This window comes from Phyllostomus discolor, chromosome 6 (genome assembly GCF_004126475.2).
Source record: "Phyllostomus discolor isolate MPI-MPIP mPhyDis1 chromosome 6, mPhyDis1.pri.v3, whole genome shotgun sequence".
NCBI classification, from domain to species: Eukaryota; Metazoa; Chordata; class Mammalia; order Chiroptera; family Phyllostomidae; genus Phyllostomus; species Phyllostomus discolor.
The window spans coordinates 165,878,655-165,899,256 of NC_040908.2; the positions used below are offsets into that span (position 1 = coordinate 165,878,655).

The following is a 20,602-nucleotide window of genomic DNA, read 5'->3' on the forward strand; positions in this document are numbered from 1 at the left end:
CTGCGCTTGCGCATTTATGCCGTCCGGTTTTCCTTTTCCGGGTCCCCACCGGGCCCTCCGGGCGCATGCGCCAGTGCAGGCTGGCGGCTCGCGGCTCCTTCTTCCGGCCTCCCCCTTGGGCCGGCTCCTGCAGGAGCGGGGCGAGTGCTGATCCCGAAGCGAGTGACCTGTGACCCCGGAAGTGGACCTCAGGGTCCCGGGGCTCTCCCCGGGCCGAAGCCGGGGCGCCGTCGCCTGCAACGCCGGAGCACCCACCCCACGCCCACCTCTGGATGCCGCCGACTGGTGCCCGGCCCGAGCCCCGCGCCTGCTTGCCTGCTCAGCTCCTCCTAGCAGTTCTGGGCCGGGGGTGGGGGCCCGGACCCCACCCCTGATGCGGCTCCACCGCCGCGCCCGGGCCTCGCACCGCTGACCGCCCCGGCCGGCCCCGCCCCCTGCCCGCACCCTCGTCCCGCCGACCCCTCTTCCCCGCTGGGGGAGAGGCCATGGCGTGAGCGCGCGGCCGAGCCCCTGGGCCTTCGGGCGCCAGGCGGGGCATGGGCCGGGGGCCGCCCCCATGAAGGTCCCGAGAGGGGGGCGCGCGCAGAAGCGGCGGGGCCATGGGGTCGCAGGTGTTACAGATTCTGCGCCAGGGGGTGTGGGCATCGCTCACCGGCGGTTGGTTCTTCGATCCGCACCAGAGCACCTTCTCCAACTGCTTCCACCTCTACGTCTGGATCTTCCTGCTCACCTTTCCCTTCTTGCTGTACATGGTGAGACGCTGCCACCATCTACCCGTAACTCCCGCCAGCGAAAGTCCAGGCAGATGGGACAGAGGGTTGGCAGCCTGGCAGGGATTTGGGACTGCGCCTTGGGTGCCGGGGTGCGAAGGGAGGAATCTCCGCAGAGTTTGGGATGTATGGAGAAGGAGCCAATTTTTTCCTTTCCTGGGTTGGGTGACCTTGAGCACCTGGTAGTTTCTCCCGTTAGAGGACAGAACCCCTGACGTGGTATTTGTGCTAGTGTCACTGAGAGGTGATGAAGTCTTTGTGAATTTGTGACTCCTATCTCTAACTGTCATGGTAGGCTCACCCCATGGGGGCAGGGCTGTTGAGGAGGGACCCGACTTGCTTTTGCTGACATCTCCAGGTCCTGCCTCCCAGCTTGATAGTGGCTGGTGTGTACTGCCTCGTGGTGGCTGTCATCTTCACTACCATCAAGACTGTGAACTACCGGCTGCACGCCATGTTCGATCAAGGCGAGATCGTGGAGAAGCGCAACTCTACCCTGGGGGAGCAGGAGGAAGAGCCTGCTCAGGGGGACGGCAATCTGCTCAGGTGGGTGGGGCAGGGGCTGTGTTGGGGACTGAGGATGCTTGGTGTCTGGGCCTGAGCGCGGAAGGATGGAGGAGGTGCTTAGGGGACCTGGGCTGCATGAGTGGTTGAGTGCTCATTCTGTGGACTGTGGAACTGTGAGGGAATTCTTGAGGAAAGAAGTGGTGGGGATGGCAGAGGAAGTACTGTGTGAAGAGGGTAGGGCAGCTCAATGCCAATTCCCTTTTCTCTGCCAGGGACCCCGGTGTGGAGATGACAGTGTTTCGGAAAGTGAGTTCCACACCCCCAGTACGTTGTAGCTCCCAGCATTCCGTATTCGGCTTCAACCAGGTCTCGGTGAGTAATCCCCGCCCTCAACCTCTCCCGCTCCTCTCCTGGGAGTCCTCTCCCCCCGTGGGTGTGTCCTGGGCCTGTGTCCTGCCCTGTCTGCTCCTTCACACCTTCCTTTGCCTGCTCAGGAGTTGCTGCCCCGGATGGAGGACTCTGGGCCTCTCAGAGGTAGGGGGCTGCCGCTCAGGGCCGAACGTGGTGGTGCGGAGCGGGGGTGGCACGCAGCTGTCCGGGGTCCTGCTGATGCCTTTGGGGCCACGGTTGCAGACATCAAGGAGCTGGTGCGGGAGCAGGGCAGCAACAACGTGATCGTGACCTCAGCCGACCGAGAGATGCTGAAGCTGAGCTCGCAGGACAAACTGAGTGAGTGGGCGCCGTGTGGCAGAGGCCTCGGCGGGGGTTGGGGGGTGAAAGCTAGCTGTCTTCATCTTTGAGTCACCCCCACTTTGCTCCTCTGGTGCTCTCTTTGTTCTGGGTGGGCTTCCTGAGGGTCCTACCCTAGCTGGTCTCTCAGGGAAAGCAGAGGCCACGGGACCCCTCAGCTGCCGGTTGCTTTCGCAGTATGCCCTTCGTTCACTGTCTGTCTTCCTTTCTTACAGTTGGAGACCTTCCCCAGACACCCCCGGGGGCTGCCCCGGACCCCTCTCTCCCCAGCACGGACTCTTCGGAACGTTCTCCCTTGGGTGGAGGCGGAGCCCCCTGGAGCGGGAGCAGCATTGCTGACACCCCTATGAGCCCCCTCCTGAAGGGGAGCCTCAGCCAGGAGCTGAGCAAGAGTTTCCTGACCCTGACCCGGCCTGACCAGGCCCTGGTGAGGACCAGCAGTCGACGGGAACAACGCCGGGGACTGGGTGGCTACCAGCCCCTGGACCGGCGGGGCTCGGGGGAGCCCATGCCCCAGAAGGCTGGCTCCTCAGATTCCTGCTTTAGTGGCACCGACAGGGAGACGCTGAGCAGCTTCAAGAGTGAGAAGACCAACTCAACCCACCTGGACAGCCCGCCTGGTGGGCAGGCCCCTGAGGGCAGCGACACAGACCCACCCTCGGAGGCCGAGCTGCCGGCCTCACCAGACGCTGGAGTCCCCTCAGATGACACACTGCGTTCGTTCGACACGGTCATAGGAGCAGGGACGCCGCCGGGCCCGGCCGAGCCGCTCCTGGTTGTGCGGCCCAAAGATTTGGCCCTGCTTCGGCCTGGCAAACGGCGGCCACCCGTGCGAAGACAGTCCCCGCCTGGCCGTGCCCCTCGGCGGCCCCTGCTGGACGGCGGGGGCTTCTTCGAAGACGAAGACACCAGCGAGGGCAGGGAACTGAGCCCGGCCTCCAGCCTCCGGTCTCAGCGCCGCTATAGTACCGACAGCTCCTCTTCCTCTTGCTACTCCCCCGAGAGCTCTCGGGGTGCAGCAGGGGGGCCTCGGAAGCGACGGGCCCCCCATGGGGCTGAGGAGGGGACTGCTGTGCCCCCCAAGCGGCCCTATGGGACCCAGTGGACACCTAGTACTGCCAGCGCCAAAACACACGCCCGAGTTCTGAGCATGGACGGGGCGGGGGGCGATGTTCTGGTGGCCCCCCTGGCTGGCTCCAAGGCCGAGCTGGAGGCCCAGGCGGGGGTGGAGCTGGCTGCCGGTGAGCCCACTGTGCTGTCTGCCGAGTGCCGCAGGGGGCCCGCTGCCAACCAGCCCGGCTGGCGGGGGGAGCTGCAGGAGGAAGGTGCTGTGGGGGGAGGTAAGTGCCAGCTCCAGGGCTGGGAGGTGGGGCTTGGTTTGGGGCAACGGGCGTGCCGGCCGGTCAGCCCGGCCGGTCTCGGGCAGCGGATGGATGTGAACTCGGCAACTGCGGGGCGCTGTCTGCCAGCCTTCCCAGGTGAGCGGGGCTGCGGCGGTAGGGAGACAGGCAGATCTCGGACGTCTCGCATTCGGTCCTGCAGGTAGCACCTGAGCCTGTGCCCCCTGAGGACTCAGCGTCCCGGGCCACTGGCAGGGCAGGGCAGATCATGTCGTCCTCATTTCCGAACGTGGGGACTGGCATGAGTGGTCAGGCTGGCTGGCTGAGCCCTGCAGGCCGGGCATGGCTGGACTCGGCCCGACCTTATCTTCAGAAGGAGCACCTGTCCCGCCCCTACCCCGGCTCTGCCCAAGCCACTGTCACTGATGCTTGGGGGTCTCTCTCTGGGCAGCAGCCGAGGAGTCTGGGAAGAGAGACCACTCAAGCAATGTGAGACGGACCCAGGCGATCCGGAGGCGCCACAATGCCGGCAGTAACCCCACCCCTCCAGCATCTGTCATGGGCTCACCCCCAAGGTGAGCGCCTGCCACTGGTCGGAGGGCGGTGGGGCCAGCTGGCTCTAGGTGGCGCTGACCCACGGCTCACCCTCTCCAGCAGCCTGCACGAGGCTCAGCGGGGCCGGGCTGCCTCCCACTCCCGGGCGCTGACGCTGCCCTCCGCCCTGCACTTTGCATCCTCGCTGCTGCTCACTCGGGCCGGCACCAACGTGCACGAGGCCTGCACCTTCGACGACACCTCCGAGGGGGCTGTGCACTACTTCTACGACGAGAGCGGTGAGCCCCTCGCTGAGGTCTGTGGCCCAGCCCGCAGCCCCAGCTGGCCTGGCGCTGCGTAGAGTGGGACCCCCGCACAGGGTGGCTGAGTGCAGGGCCCAGGCCCTTGACCGGCAGGCCCTCCCCTCTCCAGCTCTTGTCCTCAGTGGCTGGGCTCCCATCCGGAGGGACACAGCTCCGGGTTCTTCTCTTGATGGTCTTGGTGCCCACGTGGGTCGGGCCTTGGTGTTCCTGTCCCTGACGCGTCGCCGCGTGTCCCACACCCCCGCTCCAGGTGTGCGGCGTTCCTACACCTTCGGGCTTGCTGGAGGTGGCTACGAGAACCCTGTGGGGCAGCAGGGGGAGCAGGCAGCCAACGGGGCCTGGTGAGTCTCTAAGTGTGGGCTCTCCTGGGCCTGCAGCTGGGGGGCTGCCGTTTCTGGGAACTTTCTCTGCAAGGCTGAGTTGGAGGCCCAGGCAGGGGTGGGGGTGGCCCTGCCTGTCTTCCCCGTCGGCGGTCTCCGTTCACTGGTTGGGAAAGGGGGGTTTGGGCTGTGTAGGTGTAGGGAGCGGTGAAGGGCAGGCTTATAGGGGTCCCTTGGGTCCCTGGCTCCATGTCACTTCCAAGCAGGAAGCTTCCAGGGCCTTCCAGGAAGCCCAGGGACACCTGCCTCTTCTGGATCCCTCCATTCTGTGCTTGTTCTGACCGAAGCAGCCCCCCACCTTGTGGTCCCAGTTATGGCCTGGTGATGGCCTCAGCCCCACCCCGTGCCAGGGCTCACCAGTGGCCCTGACCCACGTGGCTGTGGTTCCTGCAGGGACCGCCACTCCCATTCCTCCAGCTTCCACTCAGCTGATGTCCCTGAGGTGGCCGGTGGCCTGAGCCTGCTGCAGCCGAGGCCCGTGGTCCTGCAGGGCATGCAAGTGCGCCGAGTGCCCCTGGAGATCCCGGAGGTGAGGGTCTGTCGGGGAAGGACCTGTAGGAAAGGGTAGTGGGGGGTAGGTCACCTGCCCAGGTGTCTGCCTGGCCTTTGACGGCTGGCATAGGGTTTGCATGTGTCTGAATGGTTCGGGGAGCCACTCAGTCAGCAGACACGGCTGGAGTGTCTGTCCTGGAAGGAGCCGTAGTCACGGGAGGGTGGGTGTTAGCAGTGCTCCCTGTGGAAGGGGTGGTTTAGCTCACCAACTGTGGCTGCTGCCCCTGGTTTGGACAGTGGGTCATGTGGTCAGCCTAGCACCGATGCATTAAGGACGTGTGGAACGTAGGGTCAGGGTTTAAAGGGTGCTCACAAGAGGAGCACCCAGGCACCTGACACCCAGGGCCACAGGCAGACCATGGGCGTTGCTCCAAAGCCCCAGGTGCCCTCGCCTGGTGCGTGTGACCTCCTTAACTTTTTCGTGGGGCGGCGGCGGCGGTGCCCTGGCACAGCTGACAGCCGCCTCCAGAGGCATTGGCAGTGTTTCTCTGGCTGTCCATTGTGTCCCCAGGGTCCAGCTCAGGGGCAGGCCGCGTAAGGACTTGTTGAATGAAGGACACAGGAAGCTCGGAGAGGTTAAGAAGTTCACCCAGGGCCTCACAGCACTGACATGGGCAACAGGCCTGTCCTCAGGGCCGGTCTTGGGTGTGCGCCAAGGCGGGCTGATTAGAGTGACCCCGATGGCTTTGTCTGTGGGGGGGGGCATTTGCACCGAGTCCTGAAGGACAGGGCGGATTTCAGGGAGCCCAGCAAGAGGCAGGAGATGGTGCCTGAGTGGAGAAGACAGACACAGGAGCTAGTGACCCTGGCCCCTGGCAGCCCCAGAGGTCCCTGCCAGCAGCCACTGAGCCATGTCCTGGGAACCTGGAGAGCCGAGGAGGCCCTTGCAGTGTAGAGTCAGGGCAGGCACAGGGCTGCTGGAGGGGGGGCACTTTCTGTGTTGGAGGAGGTGGTCAGCCAGCCAGTGTGCGCTGGAGGGCGGGGGGTTGCAGCCGCGGTGGGCCCTGTAGGGGCAAGGGGCTGATGGTGGCGGCTGTGGGGACTGCAGTTTGACCTGCTGGACCAGGACTCCCAGCACGAATCCCAGGAGCAGACGCTGATGGAGGAGGCGCCGCCCCGCGCCCAGCACAGCTACAAGTACTGGCTTTTTCCTGGCCGCTGGACCTCTGTGCGCTACGAGCGGCTTGCCCTGCTGGCCCTGCTGGACCGGTGAGCGCCCACCTGTGTTGGCCCCCCGTCCCTGGGATGCCCCTGGCCCCGGCCTTGCAGCTCTCGTGAACACGTGGAGAGCCCGACCGCCGCAGGTCACTGGGAGTGCGAGGGGGGCTGGGGTCAGTGGTGGGGTGTCTAGGTGCTTCTGGGAGTCACAGGGCTGGCCACGGGGGAGATGCTCCAAGCAGTTTTAGTCCGTTATTTTATTTGATTTTATGGACTGTTTGGGTAAGTGGAGCCCTGTAGCTTAAAAAGCTGGAAAATCACTCGTCTTTCTTTCCGCTTCTCAGGAAACAAAGGCCCAGAAAGTCAGATAGTGGAGTCAGGGGCCCTTGTTGTCTGTAGGGGCACTTCCGGCCTGGAACCCGTGTCCCGGCTTCCTGAGTTCTGGGTTTCTCAGGGCCCCGTGGCCAGTGTGTGCCGGGCACTGCCTGTGTGCGTAGCATGACATGCCTGAGCTGGAGACAGGTCCCCGGGGCGGTGGCATCTGGAGCGCTCAGGCTCTGGAGGGGACAAAGATTGAGAAGCAGAGTAGCCAAGGGGTGGCCTTCTGGAGCAGGTGTAACCTGGCCATGCCCTGAGAGGTCATAGGTCAGAGCATGAGGGCTGGCACAGGCACAGGTCCAGACAGGGGCCTTGGTGGCCGGGCTCTCCCCTCCCCCCCCCCCCCCCGTGCCTCTTGGCCCCATAGGTGGTGAGGGGGTGGGCGTGCCCTGACCCTGCTGTCTCCCCAGGACGCGGGGGCTGCTGGAGAACATCCTTGGCGTCGGCCTGAGCAGCCTGGTCGCCTTCCTGGGCTACCTGCTGCTGCTCAAGGGCTTCTTCACAGACATCTGGGTCTTCCAGTTCTGCCTGGTCATCGCCTCCTGCCAGTACTCCCTGCTGAAGGTCAGGCCCGGCTCCTCCCCCGCCGCTTCCCAGACGCGGCCCCTCCCCGTGGCCCACCTCGAGAGGGTTCAGCCAGCTGAATAAAGGGAAGATGCCTGAGCCCCCGTGTGGCCAACCCCCGTCATAGAAATGAGAGAACCGAGGCTCTGTGCGGCTGGGGTCCTTCCCTGGTCACTGATAGCAGCCCAGTCACAGAACGAGTGTTTCCTGGGGACTCTGGCCCGCCCCGGGTGCCGGCTCTTGTGCCAGTGTAGCTCCCCTCTCTTCCAGAGCGTGCAGCCTGACGCGGCATCCCCCATGCACGTGAGTACCTGGTGCTGGAGGGGCAGTGCCCGTGGGTAGGGGGCGGGGCCGAGGCCAGGTGGGGAGGGGGTGGGCTAGCCCCAGGTCCTCCTCCTTCAGCCCCTACCCGGCCAGGGTCCAGTCTTGGGTCCAGGGCCTCCTGTCTTGGGTCCAGGGCCAGGTCTGGGAATGGGAGCGTGCACGTGCATGCGTGCACGTGTACGTGCGTGTGCAGGGTGGTCCGTGGGGGGGACCCAGCTCCTCACAGGCCCGCTCCCCAGGGCCACAACTGGGTGATAGCGTACAGCCGGCCCGTCTACTTCTGCATCTGCTGTCTGCTCATCTGGCTGCTGGACGCCCTAGGCGCGGCCCAGCCCTTCCCGCCCGTCACCCTCTACGGCCTCACCTTCTTCTCCGCCTCCTTCTTCTTCTGTGCCCGTGACGTGGCCACCGGTGAGACTGGGCAGGGCTGCGGCGGCCCCGGGGGGAGTGCGGCCCAGGGGCAGTCCCGCGGCTGACCGGGCCCTCACTTCCCTCCTGTCAGTGTTCACCTTGTGCTTCCCGTTCGTCTTCCTCCTGGGCCTCCTGCCCCAGGTCAACACCTGCCTCATGTACCTGCTGGAGCAGATAGACATGCACGGCTTTGGGGGCACAGGTACGGCGCACACGGGCGACTTGGGGGAGACAGTGCGGGGCCCACGAGGGCCCACGAATCGGGTCTGTGACTCCAGTCCTTTGCTGAGCCTGCCTCTTCCCTGCCACTCCCCTCCACTTCTCGGGCGAGTTGTTTGAACCCGAGCTTGGCAGAAGCTCCGGAGGCCCCTCCGGGCAAGGAAGAGCAGAACAGTGGGCTGGGGATGGGGTCCCAGGGCAGCGGGGCGAAGGTGAGGGGGGGCCAGCAGACGGAGGTGGGCCTTGAGCTGCTGTTTCCTCCCTCGTAGCCGCCACCAGCCCGCTGACTGCAGTCTTCAGCCTCTCCCGCAGCCTGCTGGCTGCTGCCCTGCTCTACGGCTTCTGCCTCGGGGCCATCAAGGTGGGCATGAGCTGCGGGGTGGGGGCATGCCAGGCCCTGGGTGTTGTTGGGATGGGGCTGTGAATTGGGCTCAGCTCAGCAATGGCTTCTCCCATGGGGTGGGCAGCACACCCCCCACCCCTGTGCCTCCCCTGACCTCCCCTGACCAGCATGGGTTCTCTCCCCAGACTCCTTGGCCGGAGCAGCACGTCCCGGTCCTCTTCTCGGTCTTCTGCGGCCTCCTGGTGGCGCTGTCCTACCACCTGAGCCGGCAGAGCAGTGACCCCACCGTGCTCTGGTGGGTGCTGCCAGTGCCTGTCTGTGTGCACACACGCGTGTGTTTGTGTGTGTCTTTGCATGGCCAGGGGTGGGAGCGCGTCTGTGGGTCTGTGCACGTGCCTGTCACCAGCGGACGCTGGGGCCCCTGGGAGGAGATGGGGTCTCTCCAGACCAGGCACCCAGCTCTTCTCTGCCAACCCAGGTCTCTGATCCGGAGCAAGCTCTTTCCCGAGCTGGAGGAGCGGAGCCTGGAGACAGCCCGGGCCGAGCCCCCCGACCCACTGCCAGAGAAGATGCGCCAGTCAGTGGTGAGGGCCGGAGTGTGGGGTTCCAGTGTCGGGGTGGGGGCTGATGGGGCGGGGCCAGCCCCTGGGTGACGGGCACCCTTGCCGGTTTTTCCTGGCCCTGCAGCGTGAGGTCCTGCACTCTGACCTGGTGATGTGCGTGGTGATCGCCGTGCTCACCTTTGCCGTCAGCGCCAGCACCGTCTTCATTGCCCTGAAGGTCCGTGTGGCGTAGGCCATCCCCTCACTGTTGGTCCTTGCGGGAGCCTGCTTGACCTGAGGGCCCTGGGCAGCCGTGGCCTCGTGTCCCTTGGGCCCTGCCTGGCCTCTGCCCAGCCTCCTGTGGCCCCCCTCACCCCGCCCCCCTTGGCTGAGCCTCCGGCCTCTCCCTCTTGCAGTCAGTGCTGGGGTTCGTGCTGTACGCACTGGCCGGGGCCGTGGGCTTCTTCACACATTACCTGCTGCCACAGCTCCGCAAACAGCTGCCCTGGTTCTGCCTGTCGCAGCCCGTGCTGAAGCCGCTGGAGTACAGCCAGTACGAAGTGCGTGGTGAGTGCGGGCCCCGGGCCGGGAACCCTCCGCCCCACCCGCACCGGCAGGGGCAGCCCCTGTCCGCGCCGCCCTGGCCGCTCTGCTGCCCCCCGTGCCCTCTCCCGCCGGCTGGGCCCCAGGCGGGGCCCTGCTGCTCTCACCCGGCCTGCTCTTCCCCTTGCTGCTCGCCTGTCCCCCCAGGGGGTGGGAGAATTCCAGGGCCTCAGAGAGATCTCTTGTCCAGAACTAAAAACTAGTTAGCGGTGGACTGAGTCTGCCTGGCGCACACTTTCACTTGGGCGGCGGCGCAAACGTGCCCTAAGCCTGTATTTAAAAACATCTGGATTTGTTATACAAAGGTCCACGTTTCTTGTTTTTTTTTAAAACAATGGAAGATTTAGGCTGCTGGGCCACTTTCTCCACGTGGCTCCAGTTAGCTCACACCAAGTGGCAGTGGCCCCTTTAGGAGTTGTGGGGAGCTGGAGCCACCATGTACTGGGCCCCACCCAGCCTGCCCCTGCTGTGGTGGCACGTTCCCTAAGCCCCTCACGCGCCCCGCCTGGGCCTCCTCACCTTCGTCCGAGTGCCCAAGATCACCTCCCGACTCCATGTCCTACGGTCCGCCTTCCCTCCGGGCTTTCTCCAGGGGCACGCCCGCAGGCCCTGCGGGGGAGGGGAAGTGTGGAGGGCCGGTGCTGGCCAGTAGTCACGCCTCGTGTTGCAGGCGCTGCCCAGGTGATGTGGTTTGAGAAGCTGTACGCCGGCCTGCAGTGCGTGGAGAAGTACCTCATTTACCCTGCCGTGGTGCTCAACGCCCTCACGGTGGATGCCCACGCTGTCGTCAGCCACCCGGACAAGTTCTGCCTCTAGTGAGGACACCCCCGCCCCCAGCCCCCGTCTACATCCCCACGTGACACCTGGGGAAACTGAGGTCCAGGAAGGGAATGAGACCTGCCCCACTGCCCAGCAAGCGGGTGTAGGACCTCAGCTCCAGACACCCTTTCCGTTCGGCATTTCCTCTTCGAAAGCAGATGTGTCCCGAGGGGATGACCCTGTTCTCTGAGCCCTCGCCGGGCACCTGACACCTGCCCCTCCCCCCAGCTGCCGGGCACTGCTGATGACCGTGGCCGGGCTGAAGCTGCTGCGCTCGGCCTTCTGCTGTCCGCCCCAGCAGTACCTGACCTTAGCGTTCACCGTCCTGCTTTTCCACTTCGACTACCCGCGCCTCTCCCAGGGCTTCCTGCTCGACTACTTCCTCATGTCCCTGCTCTGCAGCAAGGTGGGCCGGGCCGTCCGTCAGGAGGACTCCTCTGCCCGGGTGGGAGGCTGGGGGGACGACTTCCCAGGGGCCTGCGCCCCCCGTGCTGCCGCTCCACAGCAGCCCCACGTGGGCCTCCGCAGCGGCTCCTTCAGGGGCCAAGAGGAGGCTGTGCTTTGCAGAGGTCCTGTGCCCTGCCTCGGGTCCCCCGGAGACCTGGCGGCCAGCCAGGACCGGGGTCCAGGCCTTTCTGACGTCAGCCCTTGCCCCAAATCACAGTACTTGACTGCCCGCCTGTTAAACAGCGGCTGTGTCTCAACCTTGACCTCGGGACAGCAGCCTCTGGGCTCTGCCCCTTTGCCAGCCGCGGCCCTGGGGCCGAGTTTCCGAACCTCCCAGCGCCTGGGTGCGTGTAAACTTCTCTGCCAGGCTGCAGGGTTCCCCAGCCAGGGGTGGGGGGTCACACCGGACCAAGGCCTGTCCCAGGCCCTGTACCAGAGTCTTGGCAGCCATGCCCGAGCTGGGGCCACAGCGTAGGCCTGACCTTTGTCACAGTCCCACGGATGGCCTGGTCCAGCGCTCTGGTCCGGCCCGGGACGGTGGGGACCCAAACTGTCCCCTCTGCGGGCAGTGCCTGTGACTCCGTGTGGACTTGGGTGTGGCGGTGGAGGCCCCGCCCCCTCAGGCTGAGAGGCACGGCCTGAGCAAGTCATTTGTCTGCCCTGCTCCCTCTGAGCCTCAGCTTTCCCGCCTGTGAAGGGCGGCAGCAGTGGAAAGCTTCCTGGATGTTTGTATGAACTAAATGGCCAGTGTCCCCTTAGAGCGGTTGCCTTGGTAACAGGTGCTTTGAGCCAGGTCCACGGAGAAAGGGCGGGAATGAGCCTGACTGGACCCCCCCCCCCGCCCCCCCGCTCCCCGCCAAAGCAGGCAGCGGGGCAGCCCCACGGCTCTGAACGGGCGAGAGGTGGACCCCACCTCTGTGAGTGACTCACCTCTCTTGCCTTCTCCCCCTCGGACCCTGGCAGCTGTGGGACCTGCTGTACAAGCTGCGCTTCGTGCTGACCTACATCGCGCCCTGGCAGATCACCTGGGGCTCGGCTTTCCACGCTTTCGCCCAGCCCTTCGCCGTGCCACGTACCCGGCCTGCCGCCTGCCGCCTGGGTCGGGGTGTGCAGAGAGGGCCGCGGCTCAGGACGGGAGGGGCTCGGGGCGGGCGGCAGGGCTGAGGGGTGGTGAGGGGGTAGGGCAGGGTCCAGTGTCCTGGCCACGTCCTTGACTCGCGCCCAGACTCGGCCATGCTGTTCGTTCAGGCCCTGCTCTCCGCGCTCTTCTCCACGCCCCTCAACCCCTTGCTGGGCAGCGCCGTCTTCCTCATGTCCTACGCGCGGCCCCTGAAGTTCTGGGAGCGCGACTACAAGTGAGTCTCCTGGGGGACCAGCACCTCGCTCAGAGGGGCCCCGGGAGGCATGGGGCCGCCCAGTGGGGCTCGGAAGGCTGCTGGGAGGGAGGGAGGAGTTGGGAGCCCAAGCTGGCTGGGCTGCAGGCGGTCGGTCCGATGAGGACAAACCCCTGGCCAGGCCGGGCCTCAGGCTCATGCCCTGGGCTTCTTGGCAGGGCGCGGTCCCTCCGGCCCGTGGATCTCAGCCTCCTTGCGTGGGGGCCCGGGGAGGATGTGGTGGTGGGCTGGAGGGACGCGTCCCCCGAACGCTCTGCAGCCTGCTCCCCTGGGCCCACTGTGACGCCGCTCTCTCCCCGAACAGCACTAAACGTGTGGACCACTCCAACACCCGCCTGGTCACGCAGCTGGACCGGAACCCCGGTGCGTGCCCGGCCATTCTGGCGGCTCTCGGGCGGGGCCTCCTGGGGTGGGGAGCCTGGCTTACCTGCCACTTTGTCCACTTGTCTGTCTGTCTGTCCGTCCTGGGGCCCAGGCGCTGACGACAACAACCTCAACTCCATCTTCTACGAGCACCTGACGCGCTCGCTGCAGCACACGCTGTGTGGGGACCTGGTGCTGGGCCGCTGGGGCAACTACGGCCCCGGCGACTGCTTCGTCCTGGCCTCCGACTACCTCAACGCCCTGGTACACCTCATCGAGGTTGGCAATGGCCTCGTCACCTTCCAGCTGCGTGGCCTTGAGTTCCGGGGTGAGCCGCTCGGCCTGGGTCTGGCGCAGGGCGCCGCGCTTCGTGGTGTGCGCCGGCCGTTCTAGCCCAGCTCCGCCCTGGGTTGCAGGTGCCCCGGAGAAGGGCACCCTCCTCCCTGGGTGTGCCCGTCCGAGCAGGGGAGTGGCAGCGTCCCCTCGGGCCAGGCTCCGTCCCTGCCCTGACCTGGGGTCTGTGGTGACAGAACAGGCTTCTGTGAGGACAGCTTGGGCCTGGAGCTCGGAGCTCTGCCCCCAGCTCCGCTGGGCTGCCCTGTGGTCTCGGGCTTGGCCCAGGCCGGGTGCCACGTAAAACCCCTGGCGAGGGAACCAGCTCCCTGTCCATAGTCGGACGCTCACGTCAGTGCCCCTAAGGGTGCACAGGGCTCTGAGCACAGCTCCCGACCTCACAAAAGGGAGCGCAGTCACTTCTCTTTGTCTCGGTAAATGCGAGACCAGAGGCCTGTTCCCTCCACTCCTGCCCCGCTGCGGCCGCTGGGAGTCAGGAGGAGGAAGGGGCTCGTGCTAATTTGCTCGCATACCGTCTGGGTGGGAGGGGAGTGGTGCAGGCCTGCTGTGCCGGCCCGGTCGCTTGCTGGGGAGAAGGCAGGCGGGGGTGTCCAGTGGCGCCCTGACGGGGCGGCCGTCCCCCACAGGCACGTACTGCCAGCAGCGCGAGGTGGAGGCCATCACGGAGGGAGTGGAGGAGGACGAGGGCTGCTGCTGCTGTGAGCCGGGCCACCTGCCTCGCGTCCTGTCCTTCAACGCGGCCTTCGGGCAGCGCTGGCTGGCCTGGGAGGTGACGGCCAGCAAGTACGTGCTGGAGGGCTACAGCATCAGCGACAACAACGCTGCCTCCATGCTGCAGGTCTTCGACCTCCGCAAGATCCTCATCACCTACTACGTCAAGGTACGGCGCGGCGGCCGGCTGGCGGGGGCCGGCCTCTCCCGGGAGTGCTCGGAGAGTCCCTGGCACCGTCTTCCGGGTCGTTGGGAGCCTCTTGCCCCAGGGAAGCGAGGCCTCAGGGAGTTCAAGCACTTTCCCTCTGAGGGGGCGTCGGGGGCAAGTGGGCAGCCCCCTGTGGTGGGCTGCTGATCTCGGAGGTGCAGGTGCTGAGGCCAGCCTTCCAGACCGCCGGGCCCCCTGCTCCGCGTCCCACCAGCGCAGGGTGACAGGAACGCTAACAGTGGTGGCGCTCACAACAGTGCAGGGGCAGCTGCCAAGCAGTGGTGCTGACCTCGCCAGGGACCCCTCCTGGGTTGAGCTAAGCCCACCACACCCTCCAGGACAGGCCACCCCATCTCAGATGTGGCAGTTGGCTTGCAGAGGGCAAGGCGATCCTGTCTGAGGCCCCAGGATTAGGAGAAAGGGGCAGGGCCAGGCTGACACCCTGGGCCTCCCTGTCTCCGCCCAGATGCTCCGAGCCTGGCCTGAGGGTCTTGAGACCCGTTGGGGGTGGTGGGGGTTATGGGGGCACTGGGGAGGATCCAGAAGGAGCTGGGTTCTGGGAAGCCTGGGGTGCCACTTCCCTGTCATGCCTCAGTTTACCCCCTTGAGAAGTGGTGATCATTGTAGCTCTGTGTGATGGCAGGAACTGGGATGCTCTATGGCCCCTGGTGTAAGGGCCCTTATGGGAGTGGGGTCGGGTGTCACAGTCCAGGTCCCTCGGGCTCTCTCAGTGTCTGCCCTGGGGCTCCCTGTGTGGGGCCTGGGTGGGTGAGCCTGCCCACCTGAGCCCTCCTGTGCGCGCCCTAGCTGTCCTTGCGCCTCCAGTGGACATACCATCATCTGTCATATATGGGAGAGCTGTAATCTCTGTCACTTTTCCCTCCATCCACCCACTCCTGAGGAAGGGTTTGTAAGGCCCTCCTCACCCCTTATTTTTACCAATAAAGCTGTGGTCCAAACAGCGACCTTCCTAGCCCCGGGCTACTCAGGGGTCATGGTCCTGGCTACCTTCTCTTTCCACCCCAAGAGAGGTGCTATCGCCCGGCTCACCCTGCAGCCTCCCGGGGCCCAGCCCAGAGCTGGCACAGCCTCCTTGGGGCCGTGCCCCAGGCGCCCAGCCAGGCCCAGGCCTGGCAGGCGGGAGGAGCCCAGTGTGTCGTCCCATAGGGAAGCCAGCTTGCCATGCCGCCTCAAGGGCGAGGCAGAGTCTGAGCAGGTGGGCCAGAGCACCTGGGGAAGGCTCCACTGAAGGTAGAGCATGGGGTGAGGTTTGGGAAGACCCATTTTGGCTGCCAAAGGCAGGGCCTAGGGGACCAAAGCTATGCAGGGCAGCCCCTCCTGCCCAGGGCACTCCAGAGATGTGGCCTGTCCGGCCCGTGGGGTGGGCAGACCAGGCAGAGCCCAGGCGCCCTCCTTACACTGTTTCATCCGCCGTAGCAGCCCTTGGACGAAGCGGGGCTGGGGTGATGGGCCCCGTTTATGGTGGAGGAAACCACTCACAGACCTGCCCCTGCAGTTAGGCAGGGTGGGGGGCAGGGAGAAGAGGTGCTGCTGTCGTGAGACGTGTGGGGGCTCAGCGAGCTGGCCCGTGTGGAGGCACACGTGCTCGCAGACAGGAGCTGGGGCAGCCAAGGACCAGTCTGAGGGCTGGGTCCCGGGGTGGCTGGAGTTCCACAACCCACACCCGCAGTGGCGGGAGTTAACGGAGCACTCCCTGCGTGCGAGGCCACCTCCTCCCCGCACTCCCGGAGGTCTTCTGTCCTGTTCTTGGGGGCTGCGGTGGGAGCCAGGCCAGGGAGGTGCTGTCTGGGCAGAAGGCCGGTCAGGAGCTGGTCTGCCCGGCGCCCAGGGCGCCCCACAGCCAGCTTTCCCCCGCCCTCCCCAGTAGGCTCCTGGAACCCATTCCTCTCCTTCGGCGAGGGGGCGGCCCAGCCCTCCTCACGCTGTCCAGCCACCTCCCCACAGCCAGGTGGTGCTCGGGCTACTTCCTTTCCCGCCGCCACGTGCTGGGAACCCGTGAGGCCCCGTGTGCAGCCGTGGCCTCTAGGTGTCCTCAGGGAGCTGTTCAAGAGCCTCGGCTTTTCCCGGCCTGTACTCCAGTCATTTTTGCCCGGGCCCTTGGCCTCCCCACGCCCCACCTGCTAGACACCCCTACCGCCTGGGTGCCCTCTGTCCACGGCCAGCTGCACGGCCCTCCCCACCCTGGACTTCCCGCCCGTTCCCCAGGCAGAGGGCCAGCCCGGCGGCTCCATCCCAGGGCGACTCATGGAATCCCAGTGACCTCGCTGGCTGCCGGCTGCCGGCCTCACTGCCCCTCCGTCCTTGCTGTGCCAGCTGCCTGCCTTCCCAGACCTCCTCTCCACTTGCCCAAACCCCTGCCTAGAAGCCAACAGTCTTAAGGGGTCCGGTAGCCACCCCCCCCCAACTTTGGGTGCAGGATGCCTTTTTTTTTCTGAGGGTAGGTCCTGTCACTGTTGCACTTTAGCTGCCCAAAGAGACCCTTGACCCAGGCCCCACTACCTCAGTCTGCCCCTTCAAGACTTCTGAGATCCGGATCCTGCGATGTCATGGCATTAAAGGTCTGGGGTGCCCAGCCCAGCCTGCAGTGCTGTGTGAGTCTGGTGCGCCTGGGCCTCGGCCTCCCCTACAGATGGGGCGCCTTCCGAGTGCCCGTGTGAGCACCGGCCGCAGGGCAGGACGCTCTGTACGGACAGTGCTTTCTGTCTGCTTTCTCGCTCTCTTCCCTGGCCTAGGGGAGAGGGGCAGGTTTGCCTGTGGTTCCAGGGAGCTGAGATGGGGCAGGGGCGGGGGCGGGGGGGTGTTCTAGAAGGCAGGTGTCGGCTCAGTGTGAGGGAGAAGCCTCTGTACCCCGACACTTCCTCCTGCAGGGGCCGGGGCCAGGGCGCCGGGCCAGCCCCGACGTCTGCCCTCTCTCCTCAGAGCATCATCTACTACGTGAGCCGCTCGCCCAAGCTGGAGGCGTGGCTGAGCCACGAGGGCATCTCGGCGGCCCTGCGGCCTGTGCGGGCGCCGGGCTACGCCGACTCGGACCCCACCTTCTCCCTGAGCGTGGACGAGGACTACGACCTCCGCCTCTCTGGCCTCTCGCTGCCCTCCTTCTGCGCGGTGCACCTCGAGTGGATCCAGTACTGCGCCTCGCGGCGCAGCCAGGTCTGCCACCACTGCCCCGGGCTGCCTTCTTCCCTCCCTGCGCGGCTTCCTGTCACTCTCCGCCTCCCTTGGCCTGGGCCCCGGCCCCAAGTTCCCCGCCCCGTGTCTAAGCTGGGCCCTGGGGACGGGGTTCGTTGTGCCACAGCCCGTGGACCAGGATTGGAACTCGCCGCTGGTCACTCTCTGTTTTGGCCTGTGCGTGCTGGGCCGCCGGGCCCTGGGGACAGCCTCGCATAGCATGTCTGCCAGGTGAGTGCCCGCAGGTCCAGCTGGGCCTGCTGCCCTCCCCTCCACCCCGTCCATGAGGGCTCCAGGCCAGAAGCCCCCAGGAGCCACCTCAGTTGTTCCGTTAGTGTGGCTCTCTCGCGGGCAGGCACCTCCTAGCTGTGGCCTTGTCCACGCCTCGCCGCCCTGTGAGGCACCCTAAGAAACCGACTTCCCTGTCAAGATGGGGAAACTGAGGCTGGGCGTGAAGGATGGGCCCGGCTCCGACCACTGCGCGTGGAGCCGGGACGTGGGAACCGCGGCGCTCACCTCCCCGCTCCTTCTCGCCCAGCCTGGAGCCCTTCCTGTACGGCCTGCACGCCCTGTTCAAGGGGGACTTCCGCATCACCTCCCCGCGGGACGAGTGGGTCTTCGCCGACATGGACCTGCTGCACCGCGTGGTGGCGCCTGGGGTCCGCATGGCCCTCAAGCTTCACCAGGTGGGGGAGGTGTGCCCCGGGCGGGTGGGCAGCTGGGGGGCGGAGCCCCTTCCCGGGGCGGGGCCCCTGACCCCAGCCCTCTGGTCGTCCCCGCAGGACCACTTCACGTCCCCGGATGAGTACGAGGAGCCGGCCGCCCTGTACGATGCCATCGCAGCCAACGAGGAGCGGCTGGTCATCTCGCACGAGGGCGACCCCGCCTGGCGCAGCGCCATCCTCAGCAACACGCCCTCGCTGCTGGCGCTGCGCCACGTCCTGGACGACGCCTCCGACGAGTACAAGATCATCATGCTCAACCGGCGCCACCTCAGCTTCCGTGTCATCAAGGTGAGGACAGGCCGGCCACCCGCCCCGGCCCCCCCCCCCCCCCGCCCCCAGCTCCACCCCCTGACCCTTGCACGTGACCCCGCAGGTGAACCGCGAGTGCGTGCGTGGCCTGTGGGCCGGGCAGCAGCAGGAGCTGGTGTTCTTGCGCAACCGCAACCCGGAGCGCGGCAGCATCCAGAACGCCAAGCAGGCGCTCCGCAACATGATCAACTCCTCCTGTGACCAGCCGCTCGGCTACCCCATCTACGTGTCGCCCCTCACCACCTCGCTGGCCGGCAGCCACCCCCAGCTGCGGGCGCTGTGGGGCGGCCCTGTCAGCCTGGGCGCCATTGCTCGCTGGCTTCTGCACAGCTGGGAGAGGTGAGCCCTCGCCGCCGCCCCAGCCCCAGCCCCAGAGGCCAGGGGAGGTCGGGGTCGTGGAGCAGGAAGCTGAGGCTAGAGAGACGAAGCCACTCCCTCCGAGGTCTCAGTGAGAAAGTGCTAGAGCCAGGAGAGGCCCTGAGAGCTGACCCTTCCCAGAGCTGTCCAGGCTGGGCTCCACCCCACAGCCGAAAGCAGCCTTTAGCCTTAAGAGCCGTTGACAATGCCTTCCTGAGACGACCCTGTAAAGTAGATGGGAAACTCTCCCAGAGACAGCACTCCGGGGCCCAGGGTAGGCAGGTGACCACCCACCCACCTCTCGGCCGCTCCCACCCCAGGCTTCACAAGGGCTGTGGCGCTGGCTGCAACAGCGGTGGCAACGTGGACGACTCGGACTGCGGTGGCGGCGGTGGCTTGACGTCCCTCAGCAATAACCCCCCCTTGGCACACCCCACACCTGAGAACACAGCAGGTGAGCCAGCAGGGCCCGGCTGAGCCGGAGGGGAGAGGGCCAGCCCGGCTGAGGTCTCTGTCCTCTTTATCTGTCTCCCACAGGCACTGGCGACCAGCCCCTCCCACCAGGCCCTGGCTGGGGCCCCAGGCCTCCCCTCAGCAGTTCCGGCGATGGGCGCCCCCCTCCTCTGCTGCAGTGGCCGCCCCCCCGGCTCCCTGGGCTGCCCCCCGCTTCACCTGCCCCCACTGAGGGTCCCCGGCCCTCCAGGCCCCCCGGCCCTGGTCTCCTCTGTTCTGAGGGTCCCAGTGGGAAGTGGAGCCTGGGGGGGCGGAAGGGGTTGGGGGGACCCGAGGGGGAGCCAGCCTCAGGGAGCCCCAAAGAAGGCACCCCCAAATCTCAGGTAAGTGTCCTGTGGGCGGGGAGGGTCCTGGGCAGCCCAGGTGTGCTCTCCCAGCCAACCTGCTTCCCCTCCCGCAGGCACCCCTGGACCTCAGCCTCAGCCCGGACGTCAGCACCGATGCCTCCACCCCCGGAGTGGCCCAGGACGCTCCTCGCGTGGACAGCAGTGCTCCCGAGAGCGGCACGCCCACGGGCGCCCTGGGCGACTGGCTCAGCCCCGCCGAGGAGCGGGAAAGCCCGGCCGCCCAGCCCCTGCTGGAGCACCAGTACTGAAAGCTCGCTGCTCTCCGGGTCCCCGCGCGGGATTCAGTGACTTGGACCTCGGCCTCTGGCCCTCTCCGCTGGACCACAGAACTGAATGGTGTTGGCGTCCACATCTGAACCCTGACCTCTGGCTACCTCAGCCAGAGCGCCAGAACCGAGTGGCCCAGACCTCTCACCTTGACCCCTGATCTTTCGTCCCTCGTCCAGGGCCTGGACTCTCCAAACTGAGGCCAGCAGCCTCCCAGCCAGGCCCTAAGAGCCAAACCCATGGGCTGGTCCCGCTTCGAGCCCATGGCCGGGACTGACTTGGCCTCTAGCCCTGCGCTGCCTGCAGGGGCAGCCCCTCGGCCTGGACCTGGGGCTGAAATGTGGGAAGGGTGGTTTCTGTTTCTTTCTTTTTTTTTTTTTTCCGTGCTTCAGAGACATCAGAATTAATAACACTATTTTTGATTTTGGTTGGTGGTTTCTTTTATCTGGGGATGTTTGGGTAGAGGTTAAAGGCCATGGCCAGGTCAGAGTGGATGAGCGTGGAGATGGGGAGGAAGGATGAGGGGCTGGGTTATGATGGAGATCAAGGTCAGACCAAGGCGGGGATCGAGTAGACCTAGGTCCCATTCCTCACAAGTCTATTTCCTTTCCAAGCCTTGATCTGAAGTTTGTTCAATTTCTTGCCTCTATAATTGAAGACTTCCAGCTCCAGGGTCTGGCTCCTACAACTATCAGCCTTGACCTTGGCCAAGATCTTGCTCTGAACTCTGTCTCCAGCCATAAGAAAGATGACACCTGCCTAAGGTGTTTCCAGAATAAATGTGTGTGGGCATGGTCAGCGCTTAGCAAGTGCTGGAGGCAGAAATAGTCTTGGTACCTGAGCACGTGTCGCCCATCTCGGGGAGCTGGACACCAGTACCCTGCTCCAGCCCTCCCAGTTG

At 65.9% G+C, this 20,602-nt stretch overlaps 1 protein-coding gene across 3 annotated transcripts; it reads left to right on the plus strand.

Moving 5' to 3' along the window:
• Window positions 1-65: 65 nt before the first annotated feature.
• Window positions 66-20,128, plus strand: PCNX3 (pecanex 3). Of its 3 annotated transcripts, none has more exons than XM_028514618.2 (35): window positions 66-752; window positions 1,129-1,316; window positions 1,550-1,649; window positions 1,772-1,811; window positions 1,911-2,006; window positions 2,243-3,367; window positions 3,819-3,942; window positions 4,022-4,200; window positions 4,475-4,565; window positions 4,998-5,133; window positions 6,205-6,365; window positions 7,103-7,256; window positions 7,527-7,559; window positions 7,820-7,991; window positions 8,083-8,193; window positions 8,480-8,571; window positions 8,739-8,848; window positions 9,032-9,137; window positions 9,241-9,333; window positions 9,512-9,662; window positions 10,369-10,513; window positions 10,746-10,923; window positions 11,928-12,036; window positions 12,190-12,319; window positions 12,663-12,721; window positions 12,834-13,049; window positions 13,702-13,955; window positions 16,935-17,165; window positions 17,311-17,414; window positions 17,722-17,869; window positions 17,966-18,196; window positions 18,282-18,556; window positions 18,895-19,028; window positions 19,112-19,410; window positions 19,488-20,128. In XM_028514618.2, exons 1-35 carry the CDS (start codon window positions 600-602, stop codon window positions 19,680-19,682), a joined length of 6,123 nt encoding a protein of 2,040 aa, XP_028370419.1. In that variant the 5' UTR covers window positions 66-599; the 3' UTR covers window positions 19,683-20,128. The 3 variants fall into 3 exon arrangements, with proteins under 3 accessions (XP_028370419.1, XP_035886100.1, XP_035886099.1); XM_036030207.1 differs by having other exon boundaries at window positions 6,223-6,365; XM_036030206.1 differs by having other exon boundaries at window positions 4,025-4,200.
• The last annotated feature ends 474 nt before the right edge of the window (window positions 20,129-20,602 follow it).

Excerpts from the sequence above, each read along its gene's own strand:
- PCNX3 (XM_028514618.2), top strand. The coding sequence starts at position 600 with ATGGGGTCGCAGGTGTTACAGATTCTGCGCCAGGGGGTGTGGGCATCG. Across the intron at positions 10,514-10,745 it reads CCGGACAAGTTCTGCCTCTA|CTGCCGGGCACTGCTGATGA; the intron begins GTGAGGACACCC and ends CCCTCCCCCCAG. Across the intron at positions 19,411-19,487 it reads AAGGCACCCCCAAATCTCAG|GCACCCCTGGACCTCAGCCT; the intron begins GTAAGTGTCCTG and ends CCCCTCCCGCAG.